Source organism: Macaca nemestrina, chromosome 20, assembly GCF_043159975.1.
Source record: "Macaca nemestrina isolate mMacNem1 chromosome 20, mMacNem.hap1, whole genome shotgun sequence".
Lineage (NCBI taxonomy): Eukaryota > Metazoa > Chordata > Mammalia > Primates > Cercopithecidae > Macaca > Macaca nemestrina.
In genome coordinates this window covers 61,323,739-61,340,490 of record NC_092144.1, presented here as the reverse complement: position 1 = coordinate 61,340,490, position 16,752 = coordinate 61,323,739, and the positions used below count along the sequence as shown (strand labels likewise).

The following is a 16,752-nucleotide window of genomic DNA, read 5'->3' as shown; positions in this document are numbered from 1 at the left end:
TATCACTGCCTTCTTCCCTCTCATGGGGTGGGAGGGAAGCTTTCCTGGAAACCTACAAGCAAATTTCCATTTATGTCTCTTTGGCCCAAACTGGCCACTTAGTTGCAAAGGAGGCTGAGAAACCAAATATCTAGCCTGTATCATAACAGGTGGATCTTCCAGCAAAGAAGAAAGGGGAACCAAACAAATGTGGGTAACCAGCATCTGTCTCAGGGAAGGAAAGCATGTGAGAGAACTTCTGGTTCATGATGGGGGGTAGAAAAGGCCACTGGAAAATAGAACCCCTGGATCCTTTTGGAAAGGTGAGGGTTGGGGTTCTGGGCCCTCTATGTCTTTTCTGTATCTATCAGGGTTTGCGTTCTTTTTTATTACTAGAGATAGAAAATCCAATGCAAATTGGTTTAAATATACAGGGGACTTTATTGCTTATACAAGTGAAGATGGGCATCAGTTAAGTTTTGATCCAGCTACTCAAATGATATCATCATGGACTCAGTTTCTCTAAGGTTTCCACTCTGCACTTCACAGTGTTCCTATCATTCTCAGGCTCCATATGCAGCCCTCCCCACCACTGCTATCCTCACAGACCCAAGATCTCTCCATGTGATGGAGAAAAGCAACCCTACAGATGTAGACCTCACATCACGGAGCCACAATATCCAGCAGAAAAGCATCTCTTCTTGAGAATCCATTCACTCTCTCATTAGCCTTACCAGGTCACGTGCCCATCTCCAAGCCAATCACGAAATGGGCTATGCTGAGTGGCTTAGGCCAATCACAGGGCACCTCTGTAATGAGTCCATTCCAAGTCTACCAATGAGAAAGCAGGTGGTAGGAATGATGCTGGAGAGGCACCACCAGTTGATTGCTACCCTTTGCCCTTCATTAACTCGAATTCTTTTTTTTTTTTTTTTTTTTTTTTTGAGACGGAGTCTCCCTCTGTCGCCCAGGCTGGAGTGCAGTGGCGCGATCTCGGCTCACTGCAAGCTCCGCCTCCCGGGTTCACGCCATTCTCCTGCCTCAGCCTCCCGAGTAGCTGGGACTACAGGCGCCCACAACCGCGCCCGGCTAATTTTTTGTATTTTTAGTAGAGACGGGGTTTCACCGTGGTCTCGATCTCCTGACCTTGTGATCCGCCCGCCTCGGCCTCCCAAAGTGCTGGGATTACAGGCGTGAGCCACCGCGCCCGGCCCATTAACTCGAATTCTTAATGACATTGACACCTGCAGGCAGACTGTGGAAAAAGGCGTTTATTGGTGCGGTGGTCTCAACACTCCCCATGAATTGGAACACACGGCCCCCAGGGCCCCCCACCCCCTCCCTGGTATCCCTCCCCCGTCCCACCCCATCCCCTGGACCCTGGGAATGGAAGACAATGTGGGATGGGGCCCATGCCCCCGTCTGAGGTACAGTCACTGCGCCTTGCCCTCTCCTCTTCTCCACCAGACTCTGGGTGGTGTGGTTTGGGGTGGGGGTTTATAGAGAGGGTCTCCTGGGAGTCGGAATTGGTGACATGGCATCTTTGTCTGGGCTCAGGATGTCTGTGTGATACCTCTCTGTCCCCCACTTTGTGTGGTGTGGTGTATCAGGGTGGAGTATTCCTGCAATCAGAGCTGAGGCTGCAGCCTCTCAGCGTCCCTTCCTGACAACAGATGCCTACCCAGGGGGAAATACAGCTAGTCACCAGCTACAGGACAGCTGCAGCCAGGGGGCTATTGCTGGTCACAGTCGCTGGTGTGTGTGTGTGTGTGTGTGTGTGTGTGTGTGGTTTGTCTGAGTGTGAGGGCGGTCAGGTAGCCTTTGGGAGGTACAGTTGGTGGAGAGGCCAGGAAGTGATAGACCAGCAAGCCTACACCTGTGGGCCAGCTGCAAAGGCCCCAAGGGCAGCTGGCTGGTGCCACAGGTGGGGAAATCAAGGCCAAGGGGAGTGGTGGCGGGGGTAGGGCAAAGCACTGAAACAGACAAGTGACTCCTGCCACCAGTCTGACAGTTGGATGGAAGCACCGATTGGCCCAGGAGGGGGCCAGAAAATCCAAGGTAGGGAGGGACAGGAAAAGTGGGAAGGTCTCAGGCCACTGAGCCAGCGATGGGGCCTCTGGCTACAGGAAGCTGGTGGTTGACGGCAGGGAAGCCCAGAGCCCAGATGGAGGTCCCCCACTTACTCACAAAGGCTGAATGACAGCTTGACAGGTGAGTGCGACACCCCTCTCCACTCCCAACCTGCCAGGAGTTGCCCTTTCGACAGGGGGAGGGGTCAGTGTGTGTGCATATATTGGGGAAGCAGGGAGCCTGGTAAGCCTCTCTTCACAGCTTCCACTGCAGAGCCTCATACCTACCTCCAGTCAGAGGTGAGAGGCAGTAGGGTTGGGGACAGTGGACATGGGGGTTTCGGGGCGGGGAGGACGGCTGAGTCCCCTCCCCCAGCCCACCCACCCACACACACAGAGACACAGACACCTACACACGCATGCAGGCTCACACTCACACACCCACACCCACACGAGCCAGTTGACAGCCTGAGCTAAGAGAGAGGGGTATGGGGTGGCGGGAGTGGGTCACAATTGGAAACGTGAACGGGTGGCGAGAATGGCTGTAGAAAGATGCATAATTTTGCGTTATCCCTCACAGTGATGGGTTCTCTAAAGATCTTTCTTCCTCTGCCTCCTCCTCTTTCTCCTCTTCTCTTCTTCCTTGGTGGCCGAGAGCTCTTCTGCCCCCACGAGACCCACGGCTCTTGCTCCCCCTTTTCTCTCACTCTTGGCCTGAGGCCCCCTGCAGGGGGAGGCGAGCTCCACTGGGTTGCGCCTACATTCTCCACCACAGCCAGCCCAGGGCGGAGAGGAGGGCCAGGGGCCCTGGGGGCCTCGGGGCTGAGTTCTCCAGGGATCCTGGGCCTGGGGGAAGAGAAGGGGTCATGAAGGGAGGGCTGAGAGTGGGGGACCCCATGTGTGTCCCTCCAGAAGCCCTGTCTCTTCTGAGCCCACCTCTTTAGGGACCTTTCTGGATCTCTCATTGGGTGTGCCTGCTTGCCTGCTTTTCTGACTCTGTTTTTTTGGTTTTTTTTTTTGAGACGGAGTCTCGCTGTCACCCAGGCGCAATCTCGGCTCACCGTAACCTCTGCCTCCCCCCAGGTTCAAGCAATCCTCTTGCCTCAGCATCCTGACCTGAATAGCTAGGACTACAGGTGCCCATCACTACGCCTGGCTAATTTTTGTATTATTATTTTTCTTTTTTTTTTTAGTAGAGACAGGGTTTCACCACGTTGGCCAGGCTGGTCTCGAATTCCTGACTTCAGGTGATCCGCCCGCCTCAGCCTCCCAAAGTGCTGGGATTTACAGGCGTGAGCCACCGCGCCCGGCCTCCAAAATTATTTTTTGTTTGTATGTGTTTGCTTGTTTATCTACATGTCCACTTGTTTATTGCTTTTCTACTCCTACCAGACTATAAGCTCTGGGAATCCCCAAACCTTGTTTCTTTTGTGCACAGCTATGTCCCCCACGCCCAACCCTTAGCTGGCGCTCAATGAATATTGATTGCATGAATCGGTTTCTTGCATTGCTTTTCAGTCTTGGCGTCCGTCTCCGAAGTTCAGGGCCAGCCTGAGGGGCGGTCCCGGCGGCTCCACCTCCCTAGCCCCGCCCCTGCCCCGCCCACGTGCCCCGCCCCTCCCCGCCCAGCCCGAAGACGCACGCAGGAGCCGCATGGAGGCGCTGGACGCTCCCAGCCGGTTGGCTGCGCGACACGTGTAGTTGCCGTAATGCCGGGCGCTCACGTTGGCAAAGAGAAGCATCGAGCGGGTGCGCTCCGTCTGCACCTTCAGGCCCTCTGCCGTGCCGCTGCTCAGCCTGCCAGGGATCTGGGTAAGGGGCCGGGTCGCAGCGCCCAGCCAGGCCCGCCCGCCGACTCTCAGGCGCCTCCGTTCCCCGGAGACCCAGCATTCTGCCCCCTACCCCACTGACCCATCGCCTGGGGTTCTAGCACCTCATGGACCCCGGGTCACTCCCACCGCCGCCCTTCTCCAGCCACCCTGACCTCTCAGGGACCCTGGACTCCCCCGTGGTGCACCCCTAGTCGTTAGGGACTCCCTCTGCTGGTCCCCTAAACCTTGCCCGAGAGATCCTCAGCATTGACCCCCGACCCCTGGCCAGCTCCCTGAAAAGTCCAGGGAGACGGGGCTCCAGCGTTCATCATCCTGGAGCCCAAGCTTGTTTCCGGAGGCTGGACAGATCCCATCACCCAGAAGCTGGACGCCCCAGTTCCGGGACCCAGAGCTCTGCTGCCTTCCCCCGCCCGGCTCCGTCCCCCTGCCTCACAATCCAAGGGACCAAGGACCTCCCCGTCCCGCTCCCACGGCCCCCCTCAGTGCTGTCCTCACAGTCTGTCATCCTTGTACCACTGGAAATCCGCGGGGGGCACCGCCATGGCTTCGCAGCGCAGCAGGGCGGCTCGGCCCAGAGCGGTGCGGGCGCTGGTCACGTCCGTGATGGTCGGAGGATCTGGCGAGGGGCGAGGGTCAGCGAATTCTCCAAGCTGCGTGGGGACGAAGGGGTCCCTCCCCCAGCCCCCGCCTCCCTTAGGCCCGGAAGTCTCGCCCCCGCTTCCTCCTCCCGCAGACCCTTCCTCCCCAGGGACTCGGGGTCCGCCACCCTTTCGTGCCCAGTGCCAGGGGGGCTCACAGTTGACTGTGACCAGCACGCGGCGGCTGTCGGGCGCCGAGTTAACCCCGTTGTGAGTCACGCACTCATACTCCCCGGCCTGGCCCCGCTGGATGTCAGAGATCTCCAGGATCTCTCCCTCCGAGGTGAAGCCATCTGTGGGGGGAAGGAGGAGGAGGGGGCGGGGCCGGACACAAACACTTAACACGGGACAACACGGGCACAACACGGACACACATCAGCGGGGCGGGCACGGCAAGGCCTGGAGTGCCCGGGTCAATGGGGGTGGGGTGGGGAGGGGCTGCGGGGCCGGGGGTGCCTGGGATCTCTCCAGTTCAGGGTTGGGGAAGGAGTGAGGGTCTAGGACTCAGTTCCTGGAATCCAATGGGGTGGGTTAGAGAATCTAAGGGTTTGGGAGATCCCTCTAGGAATCTGACTCAGATCGTGGGGCTCCGTGCGGAGGACCCCAATGGGGAGGGGGATCCCAGGATGTTAGGTCTCAGAAGGACCTCGCAAATTCAGAGCCAGTGGGGCAGGGTCCCTCGTTCTGGGATCTCGTTCATGGGGTCTGGGGAATCAGGATCTGGTGATTGGGATCAGCAATCCAAGTATATGGGGGTCTCATAACACAGCAGCAGTCTCAGAAGACCCTTTGGGACTTAGGACACCCGGAGATCCCAGATCTCAAGACCAGGATCATGGGGCTCAGATGACCCAGTCGGGTAAGATCCAGGGATTCAGAATGGTCATGGGATCTAGTGATTGGCACCATGGGTCTTCAAAGACCCTGGGAATGAGGATCCAGGGATCTGGGATCTGGTGGTAGAGATCCACATAAAAGGGCTGGTGGGTGATGTCTAGGACCTGGACTGTCATATACGGGCACCCTGCGCTGTTTGTGGGTAGCCTTGAGCACTGGTTCTTGGGGCTTGTGGAGCGGGGAGGGAGTTTTGGATTCAGCAGGTCTTGGATGGAGCCTGGGAAAGTTCATTCCTGGCAAGTTCCCAAGGGATGCTGATGCTTCGTGTCTGGGGTCCACACCATGAGGCCCGCTGGGCTAGAGTGTCCAGCAGAAGAAAGGCAGAGATGTACACAGGACTGCTGGTGCAGCCTGGCTTAGGGCATCTAGCAGCAGGGGAGCTTAGCCCAGGAGAATGCTGTGAACGCGTGGGGAGACGTCTGGGACACTGGGGTTGGGGAAGTGGAGCAGGCTGGGGTTTGGCAAGTGACGCAGAAGCAGTGACCCAGGCCTAGGATGGCAGGTGGAAAGCCAGTGGTGAAGCTCTTCGGTCTAGGGTCTGCGGATGAAATAACTGGAAGCAGGGTGGGAGGGGAAGCCAAGGGGCCAGAGAGAAGGGGGCTTGGGAAACTAGCTAGGGATATGGGGAAAGGAGGGGCCCAGACTGCGCAGTGGGGGACGGGGCTTTTGACCTGGGATGGGATCCTCACCTCGGAGCTGTCTCCAGGTGACCGTGGGCTCTGGCCGCCCGACGGCCAGGCAAAGCAGGTTCACACTGCCCCCCTCATTCACCGTCACAGGCGACGAGATGTTCACAATGCGGGCAGGGACTGTGGGCAGGGGGAGAGGCTGAATATGGATGCCCAGGAATCCAGGCCTCCAGGCCCTCCTCCCTCAGACCCAAGAGTCCAGACCCCCAGCTCTTTCCCACTCAGACCCAGGAGTCCAAGACCCCAGCCCCTCCTCCCTCAGGCCCAGGAGTCCAGACCCGGAGCTCCTCCTCCCTCAGGCCCAGGAGTTCAGACCCCCAGTTCCTCTTCCCTCAGACCCAAGAGTCCAGTCCCCCAGCCCCTCCTCCCTCAGACCCAGGAGTCTCTGCCCCTTTCTCTGGACCCTCTGTCTGGGTCTGGCATCTTCTTGTCTAATTGCTGGTCTTGTCTCTATTCTCTCTCCACCTTCATCCTAACTTGGTTTCTCCATCTTGGGGTCTGAATTCCTCTCCCTTTCTCTATTTGTATTTATTATTATTTTAAATTAATTTATTTAACAAATACCCACATGGCACTTTCTGTGTAACAGATTCTATTCTAAGTGCTTTACCAAAATCCACTGATCAGATGCTCACTACCAGCCTCTGGGGTGGATGTTGCTGTATTTCATCAATTCTAAGACATATCTGTGCTTTCTGCCCCCCTCTCCCATTTGAACATTTCTCCAAGCACGATGGCCCTCGAGATAGGATGCCAGGGTATCACTGGCAGTGTTTTTTTTTTTTTTTTCTTTTCTAGCAGGGCATAAAATAAAAGTAGCTCTTCCGATTGACGACGTCTGGGATTTATGACAGCACCATCCCCATTTTGCAAAGGAGGAGTCCCAGGCCTCTCCTCCTGCTCAGGGTCCCTGGGCTGGTGGACGGTGGCACTGAGGTTGGAACCCAGGCAGTCTGACTCCAGAGTTGGAGCTTGCCAGGATCCCCCTGGGTTCTCTCTGTCTCCAGTTCCCATCTCTGCAGGTGTTCCCTGCCCTCCACCATTTCGGATGGCTCAGGAGGCAGGCTCCTGACTGCTCTCCGCGTCTCTCCCTCTGCCTCCTGCCTTACTGTGGAGCTCTCCAGCCCCATCTTTCCTGCTCTGGATCTGGCACTTCCAGCCTCTTGGGACTTCCCTCTGCACACTTGGTTCATTTTCTCGCCTGGCCCTGAACACACTGTTTCTTTTCCGGTCTTAGCCCTGTGCCCAGCCAAAGGCGTCCGCTCAGACGTCATGTCTGGGAAGTCCTCTCTGAGCCTCTCCTTAGAAAATCAGCTCCCAAGGTGTGGGGACAGCCTGCCTTATTCTGTAGCCCCAGTGCCTAGATCAATGCTTGCAGAGTAGGCACTCCAGGAATGGGGCTGAGCAAATGAACGTGGTCTTCCCCCAAGCACTCCCTCATCCCTGTAGCTCTCCTGCCCTAGAAGCGATCCTGCTGATGTGTCACTCTCTGTGTGACTGGCCCCCTTCTGCTGGGCTGAAATCCCCAAGGGCAAGGCTGTGTTCGTCGTTCTCGCTATGTATCCCTGGGGTTGGGGAACATGTGGTATCTGTCATCATGCCTCGTCTCCCCCACGCTCTCTACCCGTCCACCCAGCCAGGCCCCGGCTGAGGGCTCACCGTGGACAATGAGGTAGACCTGAGTGGTGTACGGCTGGTGGCGGGTCTGGAAGGAGCAGGTGTAGAGGCCCTCGTCGCCGAGCCCCACTTCGGTGATGAGGATAGAGAACTCCTTGGGGGTGTTTATGAGCAGCCGCACCCGCGGGTCGCTGGTCCAGCGGTCGTTGCCGGCATACAGGATGTTGGAGCGGTTCAGCCAGGCCACGCGGGTCACATGCTCATCGATGAAGCAGCTGCAGGGAGCAAGAGAATGGGAAGGTTTTTCTCCACCCACCCAGCCTGAGCCTTCCCCCACCGAGGGGGTGGGTGGGAGAGGGAGGCCACCGCATCTCCAGGTCCCACCACAGCCCTGTGAGGTGGATGCTGCTGTGCCCACCATATAGCTGGGGATAAGCTGAGCCTCAGGGAGGGAAAGCTGTGAGCCCAATCGCAGAACGGAACAATAGCTCATGGTCATTGAATGCTCGTGTGTGTCAGAGACACAAAAAGGGGAGAACAGAGAATCTGGGAGAGAGGAATAGAGATGCAGAAGGAAGAAGAAAGAGACCCAGAGAGAGGGACAGAGACCCAGAGAGGGGGACAGAGATCCAGCAAGAGGGACAGAGACCCAGAGAGAGAAGGACAGAGACACACACACACAGAGAGGGACAGAGACCCAGAGAGAGAGACAGCCCCAGAGACAGAGGGAGACAGAGACCCAGAGAGAGAGAAAGACAGAGAGACAGAGAACCCCAGAGAGAGACCTACAGAGACCCAGAGAGAGACAGAGAGAGAGAGAGCTACAGAGACCCAGAGAGAGGGGGACAGAGACCAGAGAGGGGGACAGAGACCCAGAGAGAGGGGACAGAGACACACACACAGAGAGAGAGGCAGAGACCCAGAGAGAAAGAGACAGAGACCCAGAGAGAGGGGGACAGAGACCCAGAGACAGAGGGGGACAGAGACCCAGAAAGAGAGGGGGACACAGACCCAGAGAGAGAGGGGGACAGAGACCCAGAGACAGAGGGGGACAGAGACCCAGAGACAGAGAGAGAGAAAGAGACGTGGAGAGAGGGGGAACAGAGACCAGAGGAGAGGTGAGGAGAGGTGACGACCTGGGGAAACAGCAACCCTGGCTGTCGTGTTTTAAGCAGTCGTAGTATGTCACGCTCTCTAAGCATGGTGTGTGCATCCTGAATCCTCACAATAACCCAGCGGTAGTTCACCGTCTCCCCGCCCCGTTGACAGATGGGGACACCGAAGCCAAGGGGGAGCCAGCTCGTAGTTGTGTCGCTCCTGAGGGGGAACGTGGGGCCCAAGTCTTCCCATCCCAGGCTGTTCCTGTAACCAGGATCCCCACCCAGGAAGGTGAAGCTCCGAAGGTGAACGGGCAGGACTGCATGGCTCCATGAGATCTGAGTCCCCACCCACCGAGGGAGGTACCTGAGGGTGGCGTTGTCACCTTCACACACCGTGTAGTTGTCGGCAGGAGAGTTGAACTCCAGGCTCTGGGAGAGCAGCCCTGTGGAAGGTGGGGGTGGCTCAGCCTTGGCAGCTCAGGCAGGGCCCGGGCATGGTAGCACCTGCACACATGTGCACACGCACGTCCTTGCGGACAAAGACATCTCCTGCACGCGCTGCCACACCCATGCACTGATGTTTTCAGAGATACACACACGGCAGACACAATCAGAGCAGACACATGCAACATGTATCTTCCCATGAGGCCACACGGACTCACAGACTCAGATGGGTAGGCGCCCATGGACACAGAAACCTACACACCTCCAGAGATTCAGAGACAATCGCAGCGCACACACACACACATACAGATACACACAGATGCATGTGTACACACACACATATATATATATACAGTAACACGTGTGCAAACACATGCAGACACTTGTACACATAAGACATACACACAGACACATATACACAGACACAGATACCTGTGTACACAGAACACATACATTCACAGATACAGAGTACAGTGACACACGTACCAATATGAGCAGATTAACAATTACATAGATATGGCTGGGCAAGGTGGCTCACACCTGTAATCTAAGCATTTTGGGAGGCTGAGGCGGGAGGATCACCTGAGACCAGGAGTTCGAGACCAGCCTGGCCAACATGGTGAAGCCCCATCTCTACTAAAAATACAAAAAATTAGCCGGGCGTGGTGGCGGGCGCCTGTAATCCCAGCTACTCGGGAGGCTGAGGCAGGAGAATCACTTGAACCTAGGAGGCAGAGGTTGCAGTGAGCCAACATCACGCCACTGCACTCCAGCCTCAGCAACAAGAATGAAACTCGGCCCCCCAAAAAAAAAAACCCAACAATTACGTAGATGCATATACATATGCAGAGATGTGTACACACATCCACACACGGTCTATACCCACAGACATATGTACACAGGCACATCGACACACAGATACTTGAGTACACAGAATACATATGCACAGATACATGTATACACACATACATACACACAAATACACATGTACAGGGGCACACAAACATTCACAGGTACAGCGTACAGACACACATGTACCTATGCACAGATGAGTGTATAATATATATGCATACACCCAGAAACACACATATATACATTAATACACACAAATATCTACACACAGGCCCACAGGCACACAGATGCACACATACGTTAACTCAGAAACGCACCGAAGACATACGCATAAAACCACATGCACGTAGATAACTCAACACATATGCGTACACAGACATGCAGACACACAAATATGAACACGTACACACAGAGATCCACATGTGTACATGCTCAGACACGCATCCATCACAGATGCACAAATACACCCTCACGCACACGAACCTTCGCAGACACACACATGTACACAGGCACACTGTGTGCCCAAGCTCGTCAGGGCATGCTTGCAGGTGTGAGCCCATGCCCGCTCGCACACTTCAGCACAGCAGGCAGGCCCCATCACCCCCACGCAGGCATCTCTCTGTAGACCGTGGCCTGTGGGCTGGACCAGGGCCAGGGAGTGGGGGCTGGGCATGCGGAGGCGGTGGAGCTGGCACCAGGCAGAGAGGGAGGAAGGCCGGCTAGATGACCTTGGACTCCTGGAGCGGGAGGGGCCTGCGCGGGGCTGCCCTGCCCCCAGCCCAGGCGAAGAGCTAATTAATCTAATGAATTAATGGCCCGTGCTGCCCCAAGGACTCCCGGGGGCCCTCTCCATCAGCAACCCCACAGGATGGGGCCAGGACGGAGCCAGGTGCAGTGGGGTTGGCCAGGCTCTGGGGCTTGGGGCTGGGCCCTGCAGCCCGTCACCCTGGGCTCCCTCATGCCAGAGTTACTGCTGGGATTTGAAGAGAATGGTGAGGGGGGCTCACCCTCCCTGGGCTAAACACAGTGAACACTGCTACATACAGCCCTGGGAACAACAGGAGACAGCTCGGGGATGGATGATGGACGCACGCGCGTGTGCACACGCATGCACACACACACACACACACACACACACACGTACACACAGAGGCTTGGACAAGGCACAGAGACCTCTCCAGGCCTAGAAAGAGTCCCCACACTTGCTATGTCCTTACCCAGACAGGTACACACACAGTCATACAGACACAAAACAGCTTCAGCTACACCCATACACACACATACACAAACACATACAGTCACACGCATACAAACACAGGAGACAGTCCCACTCTCTCAGTCACATGCATGGCTGTGGACCCACTCAGAGGGACAGGTGCATATATACAGTGACGCTGACATGCCCAGCTCTGCACAGGCACCCAGCAACAGGTCAGCTGGAAAGGAGGATCTGTCCCAGGAGCGCTCATATTGTCACATTCAGTCAAAAGGGTCGGTCCCAGGCCAAGCAACTGCTGCACCCTGAGTCACCCCATCATATACAATAGTTCCCACATGGTTCTATCGACATCAACAGCCCCACGCATGGCTGCAAAGTCCACACACAATTCCATCCCTACATACCACACACACACACACACACAGACACACACACACACACACGCCTGCTAACCTAACTGGGTACACAAACACCACCGGCGCGAACACCACGATTCCCCTCCCACTTTGCACTTTGGAAGGCCCTGAGTCAGACGCACACAAAGCTACCACCCGTGTAACAAGACGGCGACACTGTCACATCCCCTCAAGCACAAAGGGGCCACACTGGGCCAAGAATCAGGTCATGTTGTCACCTGTGATCAGATCACACACGGCTGGACGCACACACACACACACATGCACACGCAGGGAAAATTGCAAAGTCACCAACAAAAACCTGGACCGAACAACGGGTAGTGCCACATTCGGTGTGGCCAAAGAGTCACATGTACGCACCAAGATCCCTTCCCAGGCTGGTGGAGACAGACAGGCCCGTACCCTGCCCTATCCCCCAGACACAAACAGGATTTGCCATGCTGCTGCTGACCCACCTTCTGGGCCAGGGTTCCTCAGCCTCAGCACGGCTAACATTTGGGGCCAGACTGTCCTGTGCAACATAGGAGGTCGGCAGCGTCTCGCTTCTGATCTGGATCCACTTGATGCCAATAGCTCCCCCTACCCCACCAAAAAATGCCTCCAGACATTGCCAGATGCCCCATAAGAGACAAAATCACACCCCAACTTCCCCGTTGAGAGCCCCTTGTCCTACAGGAACCAAGAAGGGGGAAGAGGGAGCTGTCCAAGGTGCCTACCCTAAGGTTCAGGGGCTCCAGGGCTCCTGAACTCAGCCGCTGATTGAAGCAGGTGCTGCCCCCATGAGTTGAGCCCACATACCAGTCCAGGCTTCTTGGGGCTTTATTTTTTATTTCTATTTTTATTTTGAGACAGAGTCTCGCTCTGTTGCCCAGACTGGAGTGCAGTGCTATGATCATGGCTCACCGCAGCCTCAACCTCCCCAGCACAAGCAATCCTCCCACCTCAGCTTCCCGAGCAGCTGGGACTATAGGCGTGCACCACCACACCTGGCTACTTTTTTTTTTTTTTTTTTTTTTTTTAAGAGATAAGGTCGGCCGGGCGCGGTGGCTCAAGCCTGTAATCCCAGCACTTTGGGAGGCCGAGACGGGTGGATCACAAGGTCAGGAGATCGACACCATCCTGGCTAACACGGTGAAACCCCGTCTCTACTAAAAAATACAAAAAACTAGCCGGGCGAGGTGGCGGACGCCTGTAGTCCCAGCTACTCGGGAGGCAGAGGCAGGAAAATGGCGTGAACCCGGGAGGCGGAGCTTGCAGTGAGCTGAGATCCGGCCACTGCACTCCAGCCTGGGCGACAGAGCGAGACTCCGTCTCAAAAAAAAAAAAAAAAAAAAAGAGATACGGTCTTGCTATGTTGCCCAGGCTGGTTTTGAACTCCTGGGCTCAAGCCATCCTCCCACCTCAGCCTCTCAAAATGTTGGTATTACAGGTATGAGCCAGAGTGCCTGGCCAGGGCTTTACTATCTGGTCACTGGGGTGGTAAGTGGACCCTGCAGGGAAGGCAGGACTCCGGGTACCTCAGAACTTTACTATTTGGTCTCTGGGGATTGTCCATTGCACTCTGATGATCATCTGTGTCTGGCCTCCCTATCAGACTAGAAGTTTCTTGGGGGTAAAACTTGGTTCTGACTCAAGTCTGTGTCCCCAGCATCTCCCAGCACTGGGCCTGGACCACCAGAGGCCTTGGGAAACATTTGCTGAATGGATGAATATAAATGGATGCCTGCAACACTCTTCAACTCTTGAACTCCTACTCATTCTTCAGGACCCCAGTGCAAATGTCCCTTGCCCCAGGAGGACCTTTCTGACTGTTCAAGGCAGAGCCCCCACACCTTTTTCTGGGCACTGTTTGACTTAGCTGAGACAGAGATGAGGAGCTTTGTGAGGGGCTTGAATCTTAGCTGTTCCCCCAGGGTCGGGTCAACCTCAGAACTGAGAAGTGTTTGTGGAAAGGGCATGGATGGTCCTCAAGAGACCAGATAATAAATCCCTGAGGAGCTTGAGTTGGAAGGTCAAATGTCTATCCCACCACTTCCTAGCTGGATGATCCAAACTCCTGGCCAGTGTGAGTTTCAGTTTCTCCAACCGTACAAGGTGAAAAATAGTAGTTCTTCCCTGCGAGGGTTTCTGTGAGGGATTCCGTGAGAATATGCAAGCAGAAGTGTTTAGCTCAGCTGTTGGCATTCGGAAAGAACCCAATACATGCTAGCGGTTCCTAACAGCACCTTCTTTTTTAGGAATCATCTATTGCTATCCCTGGCTTGGCAAAGGTCTCCCTAGATGCTCCGCTCAGGGGATCCTGGAAGGCAGGGCTGTATCTGGGCTGTCAATTGCTCTGAGTCATTGACTCCCAGGCAGACACCCTGGTAAGCATCTACTGATAAAACCAACCCTGCATAACCAGGGGGCCCAGGGAATGCAATGTGGCTGCCAGGCAGCTGGGTTCAAGTCCCAGCTCTGTCACTGAGCCACACAAGTTACTTCACCTCTCTGGGACTCAGTTTCCCCATCTGAAATGGAAATGATAATCATGCCTTCCTCATTGGGTTGTGGGGAGGATTACAAGAGGTAATCCAAGTAAAGGTTCCAGTACAGTGCCTGCCAGTTAAGTGCTTGCAAACAGCCGCCTGTGAGCTGGCTGTTAGGGTGATTATGTGGCAGGCACCGGCCTGTGGCAAGGGAAGTGTCTGGTGGTGATCAGAGGGCTCACTTGGTCCCTGCCCTCGTAAGATTTACAGTCCAGACTCACAAGCCTCATACGTGTTTGATAAACCTTGGAATGAAGGTGGTAGGCAGGTGGCTTTTCTTAAGAGAGAAAGAGATCCCTAACAAGCTGAGTGACTTGGGTTGAGGGTGAGAACCTTCTGCCACCCTGCCAAGGAACTTAGGCAAAGCTAAGACCCTGCAATGGTTGGCAGGGGTCGGGAGGGTGACACACTGATTCCACAGTCTCAGAAGACACAGGTGGGAAACCTGGGACGTAAGGAGTGGCGGGGGGAGGGCATGAGACTGGAGCAGGGAGGAGGGGGTGCGGCTCTGGCTGGGAAAGGCTGTGAGAGGGGGCTGGGCCTGGTATGTCTGGCACCCAGGAGCCCCCAGGAGACTCCTCCTCCCTTTGCTGACCTCAGTGGCTGGGCATGGTGGCTCACGCCTGTAATGCAAGCACTTTGGGAGGCCAAGGAGGATGGATTGCCTGAGGTCAGGAGTTTGAGACTAGCCTGACCAATATGGTGAAAATAAAAATACTAAAAATACAAAAATTAGCCGGGCATGGTGGCGGGCGCCTGTAGTTCCAGCTACTCAGGAGGCTGAGGCAGGAGAATTGCTTGAACCCAGGATGCAGAGGTTGCAGTGAGCCGAGATCATGCCACTGCACTCCAGACTGGGTGACACAGCGAGACTCCGTCTCCAAAAAACAAAAAACAAAAAACAAAAAAAACAAGAAGAAATCTGAAGGCATTAGCGTCACTGATGCCAGGAGAGTCCAGGAGTCCAGACACTGTGCCAAGAATCCTGAAACCAGACGCACCTTTCCTTTCTCTTTTTTTTTTTTTTTTATGAGACAGGGTACTGCTCTCTTACCCAGGCTGGAGTGCAGTGGCACCATCTCGGCTCACGGCAACCTCCACCTCCCAGCCTCAAGTGATTCTCCTGCCTCAGCCTCCTGAGTAGCTGGGACTACAGGCACGTGCCAACATGCCTGGCTTTTTTTTTTTTTTTTTTTTTTTTAGAGATGGGTTTTCCCCATGTTGCTCAGGCTAGTCTTGAACTCCGGAGCTCAGGTGATTCACCCGCCTTGGCCTCCTGAAGTGCTGGGATTACAGCTGTGAGCCCCTGCGCCCAGCGTGGACCCTCCTTTCTGTTGTTCCCACCTCAAGGTCTTTGCCTCTGCTGTCAACTTCGAAAGGTTGACTTCCCCTCTTCCTTCAGGTCTTAACTCCACTCTCCCCTGCTCAGAGATGCTTTCCTCAACCCCCTGAGCTTCAAAGGCCAAGTCACTTTTATCTTCTTTACATGACTCATCACTCTCTGAAATTACCTTTTATCTGTTTGTTTTTAGGTTTTGGGTTTGGCCTTTGATCTCTCTCCATCCCACTGATCTCTCTCCATCCCACTGATCTCTCTCCATCCCACTGATCTCTCTCCATCCCACTACGATCTAAGCTCCGTGAGGCCAGTGACTGCCTGGTTCACTCACCGCCATATGTATATATCCAGTGTCTAGAATAGCGGCTCTGCTATATAAACCAACCAAGCACAGCCCGTAAGATGAACCCGGAGCTCGGAGGTCCTGGGGAGAGCTAGCTAGCTGGTCAGGGGCAGGGCTGGGACTCACATCTGGGGCTCCTGCCCCCTCCTGGCCATCATCACTCTGCCAGCTGCCCCAGAAGCAAAGGAATCACCCACCTCATTTGCTGCTGCAGAAGCTGCCATTTGATTTTGTTGAACTGTTTTAAAATACCACAATGTAGCTGCTTTTGTAAATAACTTGTGTATATGTAAGGGGATGTGTGTGTGTTGGCATAAAAGAGTTAGAAAAAAATTGAAGATAGATGAATATTTATGGATGCAAGGGAGGTATGGTTAAGTGGGAGAAGGCCGATTGCAGAGAAATGGGCGTATTTTGCTTCTATTTGGGGGAAAAAAAATCAACAAATCAACCAATCCATCACTTACGTTGACCTCTGTGTGTCGGGTCTGAGTCTCAGAAGTGAGAGAAAGCTATGGAAGGAGGCGTTCCAGCCACACACCGGTTCTCTCAAGATAGAGGTTGTGAAAGTGGTGGCGGGGCAGGAGCACAGTGGGGTTTGCCCTTATCAGAGGTGGACTGTTTTGTAGTGCATTACTCTTGCAACTTGGACAAGATCATGAATCAAAGAAGAGAGAAGATGCTAGTTTGCATATCTTACCATGAGCTTTTTTCCCAGCAGCTCAAACTGTCCATGGGTGGGTGGGCGTGTCTTTCTGGCATCTCGTTCTGTCTCAACCCCACTCCATCC

At 55.0% G+C, this 16,752-nt stretch overlaps 1 protein-coding gene and 1 long non-coding RNA gene across 24 annotated transcripts in view; one reads left to right on the top strand and one right to left on the bottom strand.

Annotated features, from left to right (window-relative positions):
- Positions 1 to 895: 895 nt before the first annotated feature.
- LOC105497123 (IgLON family member 5) overlaps positions 896 to 16,752 on the bottom strand; it is a 59,142-nt gene continuing 43,285 nt past the window's right edge. For 20 of the 23 annotated variants that reach the window (XM_071087603.1, XM_071087593.1, XM_011767897.2 and 17 more), the window contains 7 exons: positions 9,186 to 9,264; positions 7,764 to 7,996; positions 6,105 to 6,224; positions 4,677 to 4,811; positions 4,376 to 4,496; positions 3,691 to 3,845; positions 896 to 2,894 (listed from right to left, as the gene is read on the bottom strand). In XM_071087603.1, the coding sequence (XP_070943704.1) occupies positions 2,806 to 2,894; positions 3,691 to 3,845; positions 4,376 to 4,496; positions 4,677 to 4,811; positions 6,105 to 6,224; positions 7,764 to 7,996; positions 9,186 to 9,264 (932 nt within the window). In that variant the 3' untranslated portion in view covers positions 896 to 2,805. Of the gene's footprint in view, positions 2,895 to 3,690; positions 3,846 to 4,375; positions 4,497 to 4,676; positions 4,856 to 4,967; positions 5,713 to 6,104; positions 6,225 to 7,763; positions 7,997 to 9,185; positions 9,265 to 12,112; positions 12,490 to 16,752 lie in introns of those variants that run through there. The other 3 variants (XM_024797669.2, XR_011617816.1, XM_071087604.1) reach the window with 3 other exon arrangements.
- On the top strand, positions 5,285 to 15,906 carry LOC105497124 (uncharacterized). Its single transcript, XR_011617823.1, has 3 exons — positions 5,285 to 5,377; positions 13,990 to 14,118; positions 15,813 to 15,906. It is a non-coding gene; the product is annotated as an uncharacterized lncRNA (long non-coding RNA).